This window comes from Sminthopsis crassicaudata, chromosome 3 (genome assembly GCF_048593235.1).
Source record: "Sminthopsis crassicaudata isolate SCR6 chromosome 3, ASM4859323v1, whole genome shotgun sequence".
Taxonomy (NCBI): domain Eukaryota; kingdom Metazoa; phylum Chordata; class Mammalia; order Dasyuromorphia; family Dasyuridae; genus Sminthopsis; species Sminthopsis crassicaudata.
The window spans coordinates 537,855,364-537,878,093 of NC_133619.1; the positions used below are offsets into that span (position 1 = coordinate 537,855,364).

At 32.6% G+C, this 22,730-nt stretch overlaps 1 protein-coding gene across 1 annotated transcript in view; it reads left to right on the plus strand.

Annotated features, from left to right (window-relative positions):
• The window catches only part of PGR (progesterone receptor), a 91,938-nt gene that overhangs the window by 57,634 nt on the left and 11,574 nt on the right, over positions 1–22,730 (plus strand). Inside the window, exon 4 of the mRNA XM_074304442.1 lies at positions 11,701–12,006. Within this exon, the coding sequence (XP_074160543.1) occupies positions 11,701–12,006 (306 nt within the window). The remainder of the gene's footprint in view (positions 1–11,700; positions 12,007–22,730) is intronic.

Below are 22,730 nucleotides of genomic sequence, written 5' to 3' on the forward strand. Positions count from 1 at the left end.
AATCTATTTGTATTTTAACTAATTTAGAACTTTTGATTTAATATATAGCTAACCAAGAAATATGATAGCACAGTGGATAGATTGCTACATTTAGTCAGGAAGATCTGGATTAATACTACTCTGCTTATGATACACTTACTAGTCTTGGCAAACACCGACCTCAAAGAGTTGTTGTGAGGAACAAATGAGGTAACATATTATTCTATCAAGCCCAGCCATGGCGGGGTTGGGGGGGGAGTACTTATGGGATGATAAGGAGGAGTCATGGGATTCCTTTGTTATGCCTTGCTTTCTACAAGTGTGTTCAAGGTTTCATGTGCACAATATGATAGGACAAATTAAAGTCCTTCTGGGTACTTAGTTCATGCCTAAAGGAAGGGCACCACAAAAGGGTCTTCAGTTGGGTCGGAGAAAACAAGCCCAATTTTTCTTTTGGATATTCAAAGGGAAATATTTCCCTGCCTGTAAGTAGAAAGCTGTGATTAATCACACTTTAGTAAGGCTTACAGAGTGTAAAGACATATGGTGCAGTAATGGAGTGGGAAAGGGAGACAGCACAGAACAGAGGAAGAAAAGGGATACACAGAGTCACATAAACTGTGGGTCAGAGTTGGGAATAACATGGACCCTTACCAATTGGAAAACTGTTCAACAGGCAGAATTTTGAGATTCTATTCTGATAGGGTTCTAGTGAGAATAAGATGACCTAACTCTTGTCAGCATCCCCTTGATGTTTGCTCCTTAAAATATGAATATCATCTCAAAGTTGTTAATGACAACTTAACTAGACTGATTAGCCTAGTGTTTATCTGCTTTTACTGTGCATACCTAGGGTTTATCTGAAGCTTTCGAAACAAGGACCATTTTTTGAATTCTCTTAATTAAGCACAGTCTCTACATGTAGCCTTAAAAGGGAAGTTTTGGCAAATGGCTTCTATGTTCCCCTTTACATGCTTAGTTCCTATTTCCTATTTATTGTTGCCTTACTCTGTTTAGGACTATAGTCCTACATACTTTACTCAATGGCGGGAAGTAGTTGGGGGAACCATAACAAGATATGATTTCAACACATGTATATGCAAAGCACTTTGCCAACTTTAAAGTTATATAAATACTGATCTTTAATATTATTATTACCTTGTGGTTTCATCTGTAGTAATTGTCTATCTCTCTTGCATATATTTTCTTTTGAGATTTGGAATTGGAAACAATTACAAAAAACAACTTTGTCATCTTGCTGGTCATGTTTTATATACATGTTATAGAGACTACTCTAAACGGATAATAAACTGTGCCTAGAATTGAATAGGAGGAAGGAAGCAAGCTAGATTCTATTTGTGAAGTTTAGCAAGTTATTTTAATGATTGCAATCTGCTTCCTGTAGCAAAATCTATCTTTTTAACAACTGTATCCTGCAAATGATGTTATAGTATGACTGCAAATCATGAAATACCATGAGCTCTGAAAGAATGAATATTTTAGAGATTCCTTGGAAAGACACAAGGGAATGTAAATAGATTATAGTATATTGCCAAGGAATATTCATATTCAAGAAGTAGCAAAAATGACATCAGCCAGGAAGGTTCTCTAACCATATCAGATTTAAAATAATTTATAAAGCAACAGTCAACAGAATCATTTGGTATTGGCTAAAAAAATAGTGTGGAATATGTTACACATACAAGACACAATAGTAAGTGACTAGTAATCTACTGTTTTATAAATCCAAAGATTCTAGTGTCTCTGGGATAAGAACTCACTATTAAAAAAAAAAAAAAAACTGCTCAGAAAACTGTAAAATAGTATGGCAGAAACTAGGCATAGACCAACATATCCCACCCTATACTAATATAAGATCAAAATAAGTATATGATTTAGACACTTAATGAATGATACCATAGAGAAATTAGGCAAGCAGAGAATAATTTACATGTCAGATCTTCAGAGAAAGGAGGAAATTATGATCAAACAAGAAATAGCAAACATTATGAAATGCAAAATGGATAATTTTGATTACATTAAATTAAAAAGCGTTTGCACAAAGAAAACCAGTGCAGCCAAGATTAGAAAGACAATTTTACATTCAGGGTTTCTGATAAAGACTTCTGTAACAGCCGAGTCTCATTCAGTGCACCCAGAAGTAAATAAGCAGTAATGCTTGAGACTCCTGCAAGTGATTTCTGTGAGCAAACAGGGACCACCTCGTGAACTGGAACTCTGGCCACATTGAGATTGTATTAACAACAGAAAGTGTCTCCTTTTCTGACTGGTTGTGCATGTTACCTCATAGACCCCATTTAAGCAGTGGGACGAGGAAGTAGGTTCTTTTTGACCTGGTGTTCATTTGGAAGTCAGCAGGATGTCAGCTAGGGGCAGGATGTGAACACGTGAATAAAAGACCTTGGTGCTTGAGCATACTGCCTTATATCTAAACCATTGTTCTTATAAAATAATGGCCAGAGATCTCTGAAGACCTTAGTCAGAGGTAAGCTTGGTAAAAATGGTTTAAGCACTGCAAAAGTGACCAGAGATTTCTCTGAGGGCCTGGGAGTTAGGAGAGACTGGCAATAGTAAATGCAGAATGGTACAAGGGTGTTCACAAATGTAGTGAATGCCTAGAGTTAAGCATTTACTAGGTCTCATTTCTAAAATATACAAAGAACTGAGTCAAATTTATAAGAATAGATGTCATTCCTAATTAAAAATAGTCAAATGATATAAAGAGAGTTTTCATATGAAGAAAATAAAGCTATTTATAGTCACATAAAATGCTTTGAATCACTATTGATTAGAGAAGTGCACATTAAAGCAACTCTGAGGTACCACTTCACACCTTTTACATTGGCTCTTGTGATAGAAAAAGAAAATAATAAATGTGGGAGGGAATGTGGGAAAACTGAGACATTGATGCATTTTGGTAGAATTATAAAATAATTCAGCCATACTAAAAAGAAATTTGGAACTATACTATAAAATAAAGATAGGGCTATAAAACTACATCCTTTTGATCCAGGTCTTTATCCCAGAGAAATCATAAAAAAAGGAAAAGAAACCACATATACAAATATATTCATAGCAGCTCTTTTTGTGGTGGCAAAGAATTGGAAATTGAAGAGATTTCCATCAATTAGGGAATGGATTAGCAAGTTGTGGTATATGATTATAATGAAATATTATTGTGTGATAAGAGATGATGAGCAGGCAAATTTCAGAAAAAACTTGAAAAAACTTACATGAATTATTATAGAAGAAAAGTCCTCCTGGTACAACCCAAGAAAGACCCCAGACTGTAATGTTCGACTTAGTTTTCTAGAGGTCCTTTGGATGGGTTTCGGTCTCAGCAGGATAGACACCATAAGAATAGTCAGGAATAGAGTCTAGAGTCTTTATTCTGGCCCAGTCTTGATCTTAGTGGAGAAGTTCAGGAGGCAGGAGAGCCACCAGAGGGATGGTAAAAAATGGAATGTCTCATTTCCAGCCCTCTCAGCCTTTAAAATACCCTATTACAATTACATCATTACAGCATACTGATCATGTGTGAACTAGAGAACTATTACATCACCATGCTAAGTACTAAGTATATGTATACCAGAGAACCATCATCTCTCAATTCCACTGAGTTAACACCTTGTTGTAAGTATCGTTGTTTCAAGTATATTTCTCCAGAGTTTTGGCCCTCTACACCAGACCTTGGGTTTAGAAATATAACCACCTCTAGACTAGTTTCAAAGAAACAGCAACTAGGGAATCCCAGGGGTAGCTGAGGTTTTGAGGGAATCTCAGACCCCACTACAGGAACTTTCAATTCCCAGCAGTTGGGAGTTTGGGTCTGAGTCCAGGAAGACTGAGAGAACCTCAGTTGATTAGAAATGCCAGACTCGGTTGTACTGCAGACACATGGCCCTGGGTGAAAAAGAGCTAGCACATCCGTGCAGAAGCAGTGGGGCAGGGCACACTGGCTGTGGACACTTGCAGGAGGGAAGGGCTTTTGGTTTGGGATTCCAAGTTAGAAGGGAGAGCTGAAGGAAAGCCAGAGGCACCAGCACCATCCCCCTCCACCCCAGATTAGATGAGTTTATACTATTTTTAAAATTTTTTTCTTATTTTTAAAAAAATAACTAGTAAAGAAGAAAGAATCCAACCACAGAAACTTTCTATGGAAATACAGAAGACTGGACTTCATCTTCAAGGAACAGTGAAGAAAAAGCCCCAGAAAAATCTTTTCCATTTCAAAGACTAATGTTTAATGGCTACCTGCCCAGAAAGGATTTATAGAATAATTTTTTTAAAGACTTTAAAACATCAAATGAGAGAGATTGAAGGAAAAAAACTAAAAATAAACATCCAAGAAAAAACAAGATTATGGAAAAAAAGTTAACCAGCTAGAAAAAGAGATAGTCTTAAAGTAGAAAAGAATTCTTTGAAAAGAATTAGAATTGGGTAACAAGGGGCAGCCAATGATGCTATCCTTATAGCAGCAAGAAATAACAAAACAAGTTATAAAGAATAAAAAAAAGAGAGTATTAAACATCTTAGTAAAAAAAAAAAAAACAGATCTGTAGAATGGTACAAAAAGAGAAAACATAAAAATAATTATACTGCTTGAAAGCTGTGACCAAAACAAAAAAAAACAAACAGAAAACCACCAAACAAAAACAAAACAAAAAACTCTTGGCACAATAATACAAAACATAAGAAAAGAAAATTGTCCTGGAGTTATAGAACAGGAGGGGAAAGTAGAAAGAGAAAAAAATTTACTGACTGCCACCTCAAAGAGAAATTACAAGGAAAACACATAGGTATGTTATTATCAAATTTTGAAACCTCAACATCAAGGAAAACAATTCTACAAGAAACAATAATGAAAACAAAACCTAATTCAGATATGCTGGAATTACAATTAGAATTGTAGAGGATTTATCAGCAACTGCAATAAAGGTCCCAGAACAATACATAGTGACAATCTAAAGAATTAGGCCTATGGCAAAAAATATCAAACCCAGCAAAACTAACCATAATTTTGAAGGGAAAAAAATGAATGTTCAACAAACTTACAGATTTTCAGGACTTTGTCTCAATCAAATCTGAACTCAATCAAAGATTAGTTTTAAAGAACTCAACAAGGACAAATTGTTTATTTTTTAACATGTAAATGTAAACTCAATCTTTAATTGGGGAGTTCAAAAGAAAAACTGGATCAGAGCTGAGTGTGATCTGTCTAAGAAAATTGTTTAGGAAAAAATAAAAATAGTAATTATGCTATATGAATGGGGTGCAGATAAAGAACTGACAGAGGCATGGGGAAGGAGGAAAAGGACTGGTAAATCTGAAAACCTACTGAGATGAGGAATGGATTAAATAGGAAACAATACACTATAAATATATACACCAAGAAGGGTAATAAAGAGGGGAATAAAGTATACAGATTTATATACATATTCATACTTATATACTTATATACTTATATTCATATTTATATACAGATTCATACATATATATGAAACAAGGTATCTAGATTAAGGCAATGGGATAAAATGCAATCTAGATTAAGGCAATGGGATAAAAAGGGAGGGAAAGGATTGGGGAAGAAGATAATGGAGGGATTCATTGGTGGGAGGAGGTTAAATAACAGTGAGACAAGTCATGGAGTAGAATTAAAGTAGAAGAGTGACAAGGGATAGCAAACGAGATACATAAAATTTTATTGAAAAAACATAAAATATTACAACTGAATATACTATTAGTGAAAAGAGTTTAGGGGGGAAGCTAGGTGACCCAATAGATTGAGCACTGGGCCTGGAGTCAGGAAGAACTGAGCTCAATTCCAGTCTCAGACACTAGCTATGTGATCCTGGGCAGGCTACCTAATACTATTCACCTCATCTGTAAAATGAATTGGAGAAGGAAATGGCAAACCATTCCAGTGTCTTTCCAAGAAAATCCCAAATGGATTCACAAAAGAGTAAGATACGATTGAACGACAACAAATGAGAAGAAAATAATTTTTAAAGGGTAAGATTTCTCTTAATTGGTATTCAAAGTTAGTGTTTCCTTGTCAAAATTAATTGCAAATGCTCATCTGTTAAGGCTGGTGTTTAATGGGATTTTACATATTTCATGTTTGAAAACATCTTATCACCCAGATAGGTACTGCCAAACTTTTATTCAGTTCACAAGCATGTGATTTTAATTGAACATATTCACTTGGAAAATATTTAGAGAATTATGTTAGGCTTTTCTTTTAACATTTGCTTTATATTGAAAAATAAATATTTCCAGGTAAACATTAGATGAAAGTTTTTCAGTTCCAATTAAAAGGCTTCTGGAACTGTAGTTTGAGTTCAGAAAATACATCCACTACAAATTTATGGGGCAAGCAAATTTAGCTTCTTGTCTTGTTTGAACTTTTGATAGCACAGGAAGTCTATAAAACAACTTGACATTACTTATGAGTCAAAAAATGTTAATTGTCATCTAACTAACTTTAACACAATATAAATGCACCTATAATTGTTGGTTTGCCTTGTAATTTTAGATTGGATTCACTAAGAAGCATTATTAAGTCTGCAGCAAAAGCTAATTTCCAAAGCCTTTTACTGTTCAATAATAGAGATTGAGGATGTTTGTTCAGGAAAATTTCAGCCTTATCCTTAACCTCAAAAAAGTTATTACATTTTTTCTATTTTCTTATTTTGACACAATGTCTGTGCATTAGTAATTAAAAAATAAAATGTCGTGATATAGCTATACATGTGATACTTAAAACACTGTAGAGATATAACCATCACCAATAAGTGCTAAACTATAAGAGCATTACATAAAATACTACTCTTCAAGAACATCTAAATGAATGAACGTAGCTATTTTCCAATAAAACTATATTTAAAAATGTAAAAAACACTTTTAGCTTTTGAACTATACAAAAATAGGTTAGCTGGCTGAATTTTTCTTTTTTACACAGAAAATGTCTTAAGAATTCAATGGCTTAAAATACCAATGATATCCACTTTAAATCCTGTTCACTTAACACATTTAAAAATAACACTTCCCATTCATTCTCAATAATAGTAATATCAATAATGATCCTAACCCCTTTAAATCAACTCTTTGGCAATGGAATGGAATGCCAGGGTTCTAATTCAGAAATATACTGTTGCTAGCAGTAAGTTATATTAAAATGAAAAGTAGTATGTCATAGCAAAATATCCTTCTTTAAAATAAGTCTGCTTGTGTCTCTACTGGGTCTCTATCCCAAAGAGATCATAAGGGAAAAGAACTCACATGTGGGTTTGTAGCAGCCCTTTTTGTAGTGGAAAAGAACTAGAAGCTGAGTGACTTCCCATCACCTGGGGAATGGCTGAATAAGTTATGGTGTATGAATGTTAGGGAATATTATTGTTCTATAAGAAATGATGAGCAAATTGAGTTCAGAAAGGCCTGGAGATACTTACATGAACTGATGCTAAGTGAAATGAGTAGATCCAGGAGAACATTTCACAACAACAGCAAGATTATGTCATCATCAGCTGTGATGGACTTGGCCCTTTTTCAACAATAAGATGATGAATTCAGAACAATTTCAATAGACTTGTGATGGAGAGAGCCACCTGCAGCCAGAGAGAGAATTATGGGATCTGAATGTGGATCACAACATAGTATTTTCACTTTTGTTTTTGTTTTATTGTTTGCTTGCTTTTCTTCTTCTTTTTTGTCCCTCTTGATCTGATTTTTCTAAATGTGGAAATATTTGTAAAATAATTGCATGTTTAACCTGTATTAGATTACTTGCTGTATAGGAGAACAGAAGAATTTGGAACACAAGGTTTGCACGGGTGAATGATAAAAACTATCTGCATTTATTTTGAAAAATAAAAAGTTGTTATGAAAATAAAATTAAATTAACCTGTTCCTCTCACTAAGCAGATTTTATATATATATATATATATTTTATAATATTATCCCTTGTATTCATTTTTCCAAATTACCCCCCCTCCCTCTATTCCCTCCCCCCGACGACAGGCAATACCATACATTTTACATGTGTTACAATATAGTCTAGGTACAATACATGTGTGCGAATATCATTTTCTTGTTGCACAATAAACATTAGAATCCGAAGGTACATGCAACCTGGGCAGACAGATATTAGTGCTAACAATTTTCATTCCCCTCCCAGTGTTTCTTCTCTGGGTGCAGCTACCCCTGTCCATCATTGATCAACTGGAAGTGAGTTGGATCTTCTTTATGTTGAAGATTTCCACTTCCATCAGAATACATCCCCATACAGTATTGTTGTTGAAGTATACAGTGATCTTCTGGTTCTGCTCATTTCACTCAGCATCAGTTGATTTAAGTCTCTCCAGGCCTCTCTATATTCCTCCTGCTGGTCATTTCTTACCGAGCAATAATATTCCATAACTTTCATATACCACAATTTACCCAACCATTCTCCAACTGATGGACATCCATTCATCTTCCAGTTTCTAGCTACAACAAAAAGAGCTGCCACAAACATTTTGGCACATATATGTCTCTTTCCGCTCTTTAGTATTTCTTTGGGATATAATCCCAGTAGTAGCGCTGCTGGGTCAAAGGGTATGCACAGTTTGATAACTTTTTGGGCATAATTCCAGATTGCTCTCCAGAATGGCTGGATTCTTTCACAACTCCACCAGCAATGTATTAGTGTCCCAATTTCCCCACATCCCCTCCAACATTTGTCATTATTTGTTCCTGTCATCTTAGCCAATCTGACAGGTGTGTAGTGGTATCTCAGAGTGGTCTTAATTTGCATTTCTCTGATCAGTAGTGATTTGGAACACTCTTTCATGTGAGTGGATATAGTTTCAATTTCTTCCTCTGAGAATTGTCTGTTCATATTCTTTGACCATTTATCAATTGGAGAATGGTTCGGTTTCTTATAAATTATGGTCAGTTCTCTATATATTTTGGAAATGAGACCTTTGTCAGAACCTTTGTTTTTAAAAATATTTTCCCAATTTGTTACTTCCCTTCTAATCTTGTTTGCATTAGTATTATTTGTACAGAAACTTTTTAGTTTGATGTAATCAAAATCTTCTATTTTGTGATCAATAATGATCTCTAGTTCTCCTCTGGTCATAAATTCCTTCCTCCTCCACAAGTCTGAGAGGTAGATTATCCTCTGTTCCTCTAATCTATTTATTATCTCCCTCTTTATGCCTAAATCATGGACCCATTTTGATCTTATCTTGGTATATGGTGTTAAGTGTGGATCCATATCTAATTTCTGCCATACTAATTTCCAGTTTTCCCAACAGTTTTTTCCGAATAATGAATTTTTATCCCTAATGTTGGAATCTTTGGGTTTGTCAAAGATTAGATTGCTATAGATGTACCCTTTTTTTCCTTTGTATCTAATCTGTTCCACTGATCTACCGGTCTATTTCGTAGCCAATACCAAATGGTTTTGGTGACTGCTGCTATATAATATATCTTTAGATCAGGTACACTTAGACCACCTTCCTCTGAGTTTTTTTTCATTAGTTCCCTTGCAATTCTTGACCTTTTATTCTTCCATATGAATTTTGTTGTTATTTTTTCTAGGTCATTAAAATAGTTTCTTGGGAGTCTGATTGGTATAGCACTAAATAAATAGATTAGTTTGGGGAGTATTGTCATCTTTATTATATTCGCTCGGCCTATCCAAGAGCACTGAATGTCTTTCCAATTATTTAAATCTGATTTTATTTTTGTGGCAAGTGTTTTGTAATTTTTCTCATATAATTCCTGACTTTTCTTTGGTAGATGGATTCCCAAATATTTTATACTCTCAACATTTGTTTGGAATGGAATTTCTCTTTGTATCTCTTGCTGTTGCATTTAGTTAGTGATATATAAAAATGCCGAGGATTTATGTGGATTTATTTTGTATCCTGCCACTTTGCTGAAATTTTGAATTATTTCTAGTAGCTTTTTCGCAGAGTCTTTGGGGTTCTCTAAGTATACCATCATGTCATCTGCAAAAAGTGATAGTTTAATTTCCTCATTTCCTACTCTAATAACTTGAATCTCTTTCTCGGCTCTTATTGCCGAGGCTAGCGGTTCTAGTACTATATTGAATAGTAATGGTGATAGTGGGCAACCTTGTTTCACTCCTGATCTTACTGGGAAAGGTTGCAGTTTATTTCTATTGCATATTATGCTTACTGACGGTCTTAAATATATACTCCTGATTATTCTAAGGAATAATCCATTTATTCCTATACTCTCAAGAGTTTTTAGTAGGAATGGATGTTGGATTTTGTCAAATGCTTTTTCTGCATCTATTGAGATGATCATATGGTTCTTATTAATTTGATTATTAATATGGTCAATTATATTAATAGTTTTCCTAATATTAAACCAGCCCTGCATTCCTGGAATAAATCCTACTTGATCATAGTGTATTATCTTGGAGATGATTTTCTGAAGTCTTTTTGCTAATATCTTATTTAAGATTTTAGCATCAATATTCATTAAGGAGATTGGTCTATAATTTTCTTTCTCAGTTTTCGATCTACCAGGTTTAGGTATCAGTACCATGTCTGTGTCATAAAAGGAGTTTGGTAGGACTCCTTCATCCCCTATTTTTTCAAATAATTTATATAACATTGGGGCTAATTGTTCTTTAAATGTTTGGTAGAATTCACATGTGAATCCATCTGGCCCTGGGGATTTTTTCCTGGGGAGTTGATTAATAGCTTGTTCTATTTCTTTTTCTGAAATGGGACTATTTAAGCAATTTATCTCCTCCTCTGTTAATCTAGGGAGCCTATATTTTTGGAGAAAGTCTTCCATTTCACTTAAGTTATCAAATTTATTGGCATAAAGTTGGGCAAAGTAACTCCTTATTATTTCTCTAATTTCCTCTTCATTGGTGGAAAGATCCCCCTTTTCATTTGTAAGACTATCAATTTGATTTTCCTCTTTCTTTTTTTTGATCAAATTTACCAAAGGTTTATCTATTTTATTGGCTTTTTCATAAAACCAACTCTTGGTTTTATTTATTAATTCAATAGTTTTTTTACTTACAATTTTATTGATTTCTCCTTTTAATTTTTGTATTTCGAGTTTAATTTTTGGTTGGGGGACTAAGCAGATTTTTAAAAAGAAAAAAAAAATCTTCGATACATAGTTTCACAGTTCATAGCAAAAAATTTCCACATTGCCCATGCTCCCAAATTATTAAATTTAAGTGTTGAATGTAAAGTCCCATGTGTAGGCTCAAAAAATTCATCATTACAATTAGAAAAATATAGGAAAATAAAAATTGTCCTGAAAAGGATCCTTGGATTGTGAGAGAATGAACAAAATAGTGATATAATCTAGGTTATAGTGCAAGGCATTGTATTAATGATGGTTCTCTCCATTGCCCTGGTCAAATCATATATAGATTTTTGTATTCAGTTTAACTATATTCTGCTTAGGAGGGGAAAAAAGAAGATTCAGTGGAATAGAAAGGAGAAAAAAAGTAAATGGGAAGAAAAATATTATTGACTTTTGGTGGGAAAAAAGTAGAGAAAATAATATTCCACCTAACAACTATAATTCTGTTTTTATAAACTCAAAAAATTATCATGTACCATGCTATTGTTATACTTGAATACTTCTTGAAATGTTGTATTTTATATGAATGCAATTAATTACACTTTTAAGTTTATGTGTGTGTTTCTTTTTTAGGTCGGAAATTTAAAAAATTCAATAAAGTCAGAGTTATGAGAGCACTGGATGGTGTTGCTCTACCACAACCAGTGGGCCTTCCAAATGAAAGCCAAGCTCTAACACAGAGAATCACTTTTTCGCCAAATCAAGAAGTTCAGTTGATTTCTCCACTGATCAACCTGCTACTGAGCATTGAGCCGGATGTTATCTATGCAGGCTATGACAACACAAAACCTGAAACATCCAGTTCTTTGCTGACCTGCCTAAACCAACTAGCCGAGAGGCAACTCCTTTCAGTAGTCAAGTGGTCTAAATCACTGCCAGGTAAAAATAATTTATATATGATGAAAAATAATCTAAAATTTGCTGTGCCTGTTAGTTATATCAATATGTTGTTAAATAAAAAGTTTATGCAATCAACTTCATAATTAGATAACAGATGATAGATTTAATCAAGTACTTATTAACTGTCTGAAGTGTGCCTACTGGATGTACTGGATGTCACAGTGGATATAAAAGAATGAGAAGGGTCATCTTTGTTTATGAGTTGCTTACTATTCTCTTGAATGGTCAAGAATTATACATGTTAGAGAGTAACAAGAGGGTAACATTAAGTAACTTATAATCCAGAGTCAGACTTTGTATTTCTACATTTAAGTGTGATAGGAGTTCAGGGAAGGAAAAGATTAATATGAATTGATTACAAGTCTAAAATTTTTTTAAATTCCAGTTTATCAGGAGTTCATACTCATTTAGGTAAAAGTAGTTAAAATGAGTTTAAATATTTACTTGCAAAACAAATTAAACATTTTCATAATGAACTAGGAGTTTTTAAAAACTAAGAAATGGAAATCAATAAAGAAAATTATTTCCTAAAATAAGGCAGTTTCCAAAACTCTAAGATGATCTTTAATAATACTAAGGCTGCAGTCAGATCTGTGCCTAAACAAAGAACAGAATAGTCCATCTGCTCCCAGTACTCTGAACCAGGTTAAATTATCATAATAAGAGAATAAGTGCTCAAGTTTCCCCAACAGAGTCACAAAGGAACATAGTTGGTGAGAGAATCATGGCAGCAGCAGCAGCAGAACAGGTAGTTTTCTCCTGGATTGTTTTTATTTTGGACTGCATGATATAAAAAGACATAATGCAGTTATACTTCCCTTATACCTATAAATAGAAAAGGAAATAAAATTTTTCTAACTTCCTTCTTTTCTCCAAATATAAACCTTTAAACAAACCTGACTCTCCTATGCCTTGTGCATAATTAACCCCATTAAAATACTTTAGATCCAACAAACTTGAATTAAAAAAACAATTTTAATCTAAAAACATAATTATCAAGCATTTTCCTCCCTCAACACATGTAAACTATTATACCAGCAATCATCAAATGATGTGACCTAGAATCATATTTTTCAGTACAATATGAATAAGGACAGTGCTAGAAAGTTTCTATGCTACTGAAATTTTTGACACATTTAAAAAATTATATCTGTTAAAATATTTACATATGTAAATTTTATGTAACAATAACTTTGATTTTTCCCTATGTTCTCTCAATTTTGCTTATATTCCAGGAGAATTCCAACCCCCTAAACTCCCTGGATCAGAATTAATGAAGTCTACTAGATATTTCAAGGCCTAAGATGTCCAGGGAATATATTAATTTGGAAAACACTAGAATACATGAATTATTAATGAAATTTCAAGAGAGTATCAAGTAAAAAGAAAATTGTTATTCATATCAAATGTTTTTTGAAAAACAACCCTTTATAGATTTTATTCTTATTTGTAAAATTGTAGTTTCAACATACTTAAGAAATAAAGATGAATGGAATTCAATGTTTTAATAGAGAAGTATTGTTTATAGGGTGACCAAAGTCAGAATTCTTTAATTCCCACCATAACATTCTTATTAATAGAAACAGAGCAGGAAAGAATATATTTACTCTTCATTTTTTCCACCTGAAAAATAAGAATGTCAAACCAATATTTGTAGAATGTTTTTGATCCCATTGATAACAAAAGTATCTATCTATAGTTGGTTTAAAAAAATTTTAAATGGAAAATCAAAAGTCCTAAACTCTAATGCTTACTATCTTACCAATATTGGTTCTTTGTCCAATTAGCTAACCTCTCAAGGTCTTATTTTTTTATAATTTTAAATGATTAACTAAAGTTATATGACTTTCACAAAAAATATAATTAGCACAATACTAGTAAAATGTTTGAAGAATCATTTTCTCTTATTTACAAACAGGTGCTTAATTTTTAAAATTCTATTTTGCTATATTGTAATTAGTTTCTTTGTGAGGAAATGATGATAACCAAAATTTTCCCACATATGCAAATCAGTATTTTACATTATCTTTCATAGTCAAAGTAACATTATTTTAAAATACAATTCAGCTATCCAGTTGAAACTGCTACAGATGCTAGTTACTAGAAAGTTTTATATACCAGGTTACTGGGATCTGAAAAGAGGTCACACGAAACACTAAAAGTTATCAAATGAAAGCAATGTTCAGTTATTAGCAACTTACTTATGTATTTAAATAACCATATAAACAACTCTTTTTTTACTCACAATAACTGAAGAAAGCCTTGGCACCTGAAAGTGATTCATGCCTTGTTACATGATAATGATTTTTACAAAGCAATTTTTAAGCAATACAAAGTCATACTAATTCTTTAAAACCTAGTAGATGTACCAAAATTACCATATAATACAGATGTAATAAAGAGAATTTTTATTATTGCATAAGAAATGAAGAAAATGTTAGATATTCTTGTATTTTGGAATTGAAGAATTATATGTACTATATTTGTACAATTTGACTTATCTGTTGTCCCTTTTTTGAATTCCTTTCTGGTATACAAAACAATATAATGGCTGAAGATGTAAGGTGATCACTTGGCTATTCCTAAAAGTTGTTTGTGTGTGTGTGTGTGTGTGTGTGCGCGCGTGTGTTTCATGGCATAGAGGAAATATATCAAAGAGTAGTTTTTTAGATCATATGTTAAGGCTTGCTAAGTTTTTTACATCCATTATCTACTTTGTTCCTTACAACAGTGTCATGAGTAGGTACTTACAGGTATTATTACCTGCATTTTCCTGTTGAGCAACTGAAGGTAAAGTAATGGAGATCATATAGCTTGTAAGTATGAGAGTTGTGGTTTGTACTGAGGGTTCTTAAGACTAAATCTAAAAGACTAAAACTAAGCATTACATCAAATTAGCTTAATACATAGACAAAAAGCTATGAAAGAGAATTTTATCAGCATAGAGCTCAAAGATGATTTTTATTAAAATTATGTAAAAATGTTATCTAATTTTCATTGTTTCTGTCCATTTTAAAGTTTAATTGAATTAGTTTTGATCAGATCCAGTAAATTAGAAAGGAAAGTCCCAGAAATTACATGGAAATAAATTAACACTCTTATTGACAGCATTTTATTACCTTCATCGAAGTTGTTACAGATAGATCTAGTCCTGAGAAATACCAGGCAGGAGAACAGTCTCATCCTGGTGAATAGCCTCACCCGACATTGATTATGTCGGGATTACAATTTTTGATGGGCTGACCTCTTTAATAAGCAACCTGAAATACAAATAACATGTTCCAGTATGCCATTTAAAGAAAGTTATGTCACATTTAAACTGTCTCAGTTCTTGTAGTCATTCTCAGAGATTTCCAGCCAAGTACAGTTCCACATCCCCAGAATGTATTGGGGTCATACACATAGACAAGCCTATTAAAAGAGGTAAGCACACAGAAATGTATTACATTGCCAAGCTTGTTTACTGAATAAATACAGGGAAAATTGAAAATGTTCACCCAAGTAGCTAGATAGAATTTGGAAAACACTATGTTTGATTTCTTGTCATATTTGATGAACTATTTAAGCTAAACATCCTCCTTATACACTCTTTAATGCACTTTTGTATGTATGGGTTAATGAGATGAGTTATAAGGATTTATGTCCTTAAATAATAATGTACTATTTAATTTTTAGTCATATGTCAAATGACTGAAACTGGTGGATATTTTTGCCTGGCAATGAGGCCTTCTTTCTCTGGTGATTATCTAAAGTTGAATCTAAATGGAATGGAGGAAATCCACTCATTTTCTGTTATTATCTCAGTTTCATCATTCCCAATAGATCATTTTCATATTGAAGAATTTCACCAAGCACTTAAATTGTATTGTATCAGTAGCAATTTAGTTCACCAAATATAAAGCTACTGTTAACTGTATATTAAGAGAGATAAAAGAATTTGTATTATATATAATTTCAGTCCCTATTGCATTTATGGCCTTGTAAGAGTATATGGCAGATAGAGAAATAATTATGATACAAAATAATATATGAAAAGCACATCAAAGAGGCCAAGAGTACAGTGTTAAGTCTAATGAAGAAAATGTCATTATCTCCTTATTTGAATCTGGAAGATGGAGAGGATTTTAGGAAGATATACTAATAAAGCATTTGACCTGGGCTTTAAAGGACAGATATAAATTCTATTAGTAGAGTAGGGAAAGATATATTTCAGACAGGAATTTATATGAGCAAAAGAACAGTGCCAGAAAGTGAAAGATAACCCTAAGGAACACTGATCAGTACAGTTTGGCAGAAGCTTAGGCTATGTAGAGAGAAACAGAAAAGGTAAAATTGGACAAGTAGATGTTAAGGTTGAAAATGGTGGGAGAGGGCAAATAGCTATTAAGGAAAGACATAATGTTCCTGCATGTGTCAACAATTAATAATTATCCCCCTTGTGCTATTTAAAGAGCATGGCCCCTGACTGTGTTTGTTATAGTGTTTAGCAGTTAATGAGTGACACTGAACTAGAGGAAGGTTGGTTAAAAGGAAAGAAATTGAAACAAGAGCATGGAATATTCATTAAGTACATTACATGTTGAGTAAATAAAGGTATTCAAGTACAGAATCTTAGAACTAATATTTGTTGAATGTTTATGAGGTAAATACATATTTATATAGCTAAGTTCATATTGGATATATAGAGAATGGACAATGACAGGAGACCCCTATCCAGATAATTGGCTGGAGAGCTTGTGGATCTTGACTCACAGTGTCTGAGTGATTTCATTGTATTTGTTTTCAAATTTCAATTTGTTTTCAAATTTCAAATCACCCTGCTGAGTGATTTCAATGTATTTGTTGCTATGAAGATCAGGCCCATAGCACTAACAGATGTAAGCTATGTGATTGCCTTATTATGAACTGCTAGTAATCTCAACATGGGAAAAGAGAATAGTTAGAATTATAGATGCAGGATATGCAAAAGAACAGTTGGGGAGATCTTTATTAATAGGCTAACATCAAATTTCATAAATTTAGAGTTATCAGGGACATTTGCAGCTACCTAGTAAATGCCTCCCTGAATAAGAATACCTTCCACCAAAAAGTCTTCATGGCATAAATTGTTATTATAATCATCATAATCATCCTAATTGTGTAGATTTATTATGCCCAGTGGAGAGAATACTGGATTTGGAATTAAAAATCCTCAGATTGAATCTAGACTCTATAATCTTTAAAACACTTCTAGCTTTAAAATCTTGGGATTTTGTGATCACCAATAATTATCATGGAGATTTAAGGTTTGAAAAGCATTGTTTTACTTCTTAAAGCATCCCTTTACAGTGTGTTATTTAATTCACATTATATTGAAGAGACTTGAAGGGTTTATGAATGCTCAAGAACATATAACTAGTGTCTGAAATAGCATTTTAATCTAGGTCTTCCTGACTCCGAATTAGGAAGGCAAATTATTATTCACTTTATCCACATTATCCACTGGGCCGTGCTACCTTTCAGATCAGTAGTATCTAAAGCATTTGCAAAACTACAGAGAAATGGCTGAAACTTTGGTATTCTTTCGAATACCTCTTATAAACCAAGTGCTATAGGTGTCAAGATGAGAATGTTCTCTTCTAAGAATGAGCATTGTATTCAGTGCTAATAATAATAATAATAATAATAATAATAATAATAATAATAATAATAATAATAATAATTCATGCTTATATAATACGTGAAAGTTTACAAAATGGTGTCCTCACAACAGTTCTGCTAGATGACTCATACAAGTATTATTATCTCAACTTATACAAATGAAGAAATTGAGGCTCAATTCAAAAAAAGTTAAGGAAAGTAGATCTGAATTAACAGCTAGTATCAAACAGGACTTGAACATGGCCATTCTTGTGACTGACTTTAAAGTCAGTGATTTTATCTCTATACTACATTGGGGGAATTAAAAAAAAAAGTTTCTTGAAGTAAGTAGCATTTGAAAAAAGCTTTTGAGAATGCATAGAATTTCAAAAGTTGGTGGAGAAGAGAACATTCCATATAGAATAATGGTAAGGAGCTTGGAAGTAATAAACCATATAGTGTTTGGTGTGTTTGGAAAATACAGATCTTGTTTAAGCATAGGGGAACAATAAAAGGATAAGACTAGTAATTAGATCAAATTTTAAAGGGCCTCCAATGTCAAAGTAGATTTCTATAAATTTAGTAAATTAAATTCAACAAGAATTTAAGTAAGTACCTATCATGTGCCAGGCACTGGAGATTAAAAGACCTTTTAGGTAAATATTTAAAGCCTTAATAGGTAAGAAGAAAAATGTTAAGTATAAAATTTTTAAATTGTCATACAATAGCTGAGTAATTGCTGCCTTACTAGGTAGGAGCAAGGAAGAGGGCAGTTGTATGGCAATGGAGAATGTTTTGATTTTTTTTTGTTCTCCCCCAATATTAAATAGATTAATCCAAGGGATAATAAACAAATACTGAAAATTCCTACTTTGTATACTACCCTTAGCGAATGAGTATGTTTTTCTTTTCTGTCCTCAAAAGACTTTTAAGGACCCAAAAATAAAATGATAAAGCAAGAAATACATGTTAAAAAAAAAAAAAAGACATCTTGTTGGCTGCCCTATGTGGCAGATGAGGAAGAAGTAAAGGAAGAATGGAGGAAGAGGAACAAGGAACTAAAAATAAAATTAATATGTACCCACTTATGAATTTGAGTTAATTTTGAGCTCTTAATTGTTGTCATATATTATTCTGCAAATATTACCACTTGACCTGTCGATGCAGATTAGTTGATTTTCAAAATTCATACTTATTACTATCTTCTTATACATATTAGTACTTATTAGTACTATCTTCTTACCAAGTCTTTTGAGCATTTCTATTTGAGAGGGTTTTATAAATGGAAGGTATATCTACTGGAGACAAGTCACTTAACTAGTAGAAATAAGACAGATTAAAATGAATACTATAACTACCTCATTTCCAGGGATCTTTTTTTCATATTGGGAAAGTGAAAAATAACTCCTCCATTAAAAGAGTTCTGGAAGAATTGTTCTAGTTTACCTGTTATCCAATTTAACCTGTATTATTTTTCCTGTTTTGCATTGTTAATGTCCTAGGGTTTGTACTAGCTTCATAGACATTCTTATACCAACAAACATTTTTTTCCTCTTTGTTTCTCCATAGTTATATTTCTTTTACCCAGTTATAACACTCACTCCTTTGATTCAAAAGAATATCTTCCAGGTGGTCCATCAATTATGTTATCTTGATGTTACCTTAATGTTTAGAATATGACAGTAACCAAATTTTTGCATCTTGCTTGATAGAATGCTGTGTTGTCAAGTCACATTCCAGGACATACAAATTCTAATCTAGCACAAGAATTTATATGACCTAAGCAAATCACTTAATTTTTGTATGACTCAGTTTCTTTATCTCTAAAGAGAAGATTATATAATCTCTCTGTATATGACAGAGGTGGCGCAGTGGATAGAGCACTAGCCATGAAGTCAGGAGGACCCGAGTTCAAATCTGGCCTCAGACACTTGACACTTCTGAGCGGTGTGGTCCTGGGCAAGTCACTTTTCCCCAGTTGCCTCAGGGAAAAAAAAAAAAAAGTAATTATGAAATCTCATTAGTATATATCATCAAAATCAGCATTAGTCTCTTCCCATTGTAGTGAAAGATTTTTAATAGTGGCAAATAGAAATCAACTAGGTAAATGATTTGTGAAACACTTTGCCTGGATAAATGGATTCAAATGTTTGAAAGCTATATTTAGAATCTATATTAGCCTGAATTATCCCCAGTCGTCTTGATACTTCTCATTATATCATTATAACTTGGCTAATTCCTAATATATCTTTTAAATCAACCTTCTGTCTTCTTTCTTGGCCTTATTTTTAATTATAGTAGGATGTGTATGTATGTTCATATAAAATTATATGCAGTAAATATCAACTTATAGTGGTGTATGTGTATATGGAAATGTATATACACACACACATGTAACATATCTTCTGGGCAACTTTTACTCATGGTGTGGGCCTCTAGAGGGTAGCCACTATTTTGAGGTTCAAGGACACCTATGGATGCCCTCTCTTAAAGCAATAGCTCCTCAGCTTCTACTAGTGTGCTTCCCATTAACAATCACGCCATAGATACAATTAACTCAAAACAGAGCCATTCAGTAAGAAGGCATAATAATAACAGTTATTGCAAAACATTCCCTCAATAAACCTAAAATACAGTCTGACACAAATGCACATATTTATCCATGGAAAGAAACTATAGTGAGAGTGGAATGAGTTAGCCAAGGCAACTCATAACTAAAGAACTGCAAAATTTTGATGTTCTTTCTTATGATATCTTCACAAAGCTTCCTTCCAGGTGAATAATGTCTCTTTGGGCTGTTTGCTTAGCCACATTCCCAGGTTATGTTTAACACCAGAGCTAGACTTTCAATTTCCAGAACTAACTCAACTTTTCTCTTGGCAGGTAGATAAAAATATTCCACATGTGACATGACCAAGGAATAATACAAAAAGACTGTTTCCTCATTTTGAGTGTTCCTTTGATATTTTAATTTGTCTATGGTCTCTTAAACATGGATAATCCTGATGTTTCAGGTCATAATCCATCTAGTTTCGTATCTGTCTTTTCTCTATGTCCTCCTATAAATATTCCAAAGACAGAAATCAAATATGCCAGAGACTTTGCATAATTATGTATTTATAATAAGAGTTTTCTGTCAAATCAAAAAAATTGAAATCATTCTAGAAAAAAAAGAATCTTGAGTCCCTGATCAAAGTACCTTAAAATTCTTCTAAAAAATTGAAGTAATCCAATAAAGTTGATAGAAATGACTGAAAAGCCATATATATAAGTATATATATAAATATATATACATATATATATATATGAATGTTGCATAATATGATAATTAATTAAAATATAAGTGGGACTTTAATATATCATTTTCTTAACCTCTTCAGAAATATTTTTCCAAATACCATGATGACAGTTTTTGTTACTGCCTTAGATAACCGAATTACCTAGATTACTGAATATCATTTCCCTATTACTGATCAACTTAACATTTTCCAACAAATTTTGATGGCATGTATCCTTTTGTTCTTGTATTTATTTCACATTTTTGCTACTGTTTTTATTCACTTATGACCATAGCAAGAGCCAAAATTGTGAAACATTATCTTTTTTATTATTATTATCTTGAAAATCTATAACTTCTTTATTGCTTACTTGTTTACTTCGTAGCTTATAGTTAATCAGGTACTCACATATCAAAATACTCTTTTCATATCCAGAGCTTTACTTTATCCAAATTCTGGTTTTCTAGAAACAGTGCACTGGTAAATGGATAATCCAGACAATATTTGCCCTAACTAAATAGTATTTAGGCCAGTGATAATAGTAGTCCATGTTTTCCATATGTGTGTGTGCACATGGAAACATGTGCACATGTGTGTGCATATATACGATAGATATAATATGGGGGAAAGTCACAAGTCATCTTGAGAATTGTATCTTTTAAAGTTTTTTTTCTATAATATTTGACCTTGGGAACCTTTTAACAGTGTTCCTTTTTGAAATTAACAGGTCAAATTACTTATGAAGAAAAGATATGTTTCTCTATTCATGGTTAAACAGTAGTCATTAATCACCTCTCTACAGAAAGTCTTTTTACTTTGACCATCAATCCAAATGTATTTTTACCTGATCATTATCCTCAAGGGGAATCTGATCTCAGTATTTCCTTCTTTGTGTAGGCATATAGTAATATATAATATTATAGTTAAGGGAATAATATGTTACTATATTTGAAATGTTGAAATTAATTTAGCAATGCCCAACTTATCAATGATAAATACTGTAAAAAGGAAAGAAATTGCAGTAGTACTCATTCTATGCAATTTTGCAGATAAGACTGTAAATAATGATACTTTGGAAATATTCAAAATTTATAGTACTTTAAGAAATTTTAGCTTTGCTGTTGTATAATAAAAGTTATTCTTATTTTAGATATGGTGACCAAAAAATGCACAAAAAATTTAAATTCAATAAAGTGTAGAACATGTACACTAAGAACTAGAATTATAGCAAGTGGAAGACTTAAATTACATTGCTTACCATTAAAAGTATCAAATAAGTCACCTCAATGCAAAAACATAAAAAACATATGTTAAATACAAGGTAAAGTATTTAAAAATTATGAAATTGTTTCCCACAGGGAACATTTTCAGGCAGTGTCATAATTGCTGATAATAAATAGAGCTATTTTTGAAAGTAATGAATTTGTACCTGGTGGTATCAACAGACATGTTATCTTCTTTTATAGTCTTCTTATTCAAATCTTACTTCCTATAATTATGGTAGTTTTCATGTAATATAATATATAAACAACCCAAAAAGAGAAATAAAATTTTAGTAGGGTAGAAAAAGCACTTGTAGTGGGAGGGCCTGCATTCAAATCCTGACCCAGTTTTGTGGTCACTGTATAATATTAATTGTAAAGGGCTGAAACTCTTGAGTCAATGCACTGAAGTCGGACAATTGAGCACTTGAGGCTCATTACTGATTGGACAATTCTCTATAAGAATATGTTTGGAAAATATCCCTTCCCACTATCCTGTGCTGGCCCAATCGTTTTGTGTATTCAGAAAATTGTAGGAGGTGGA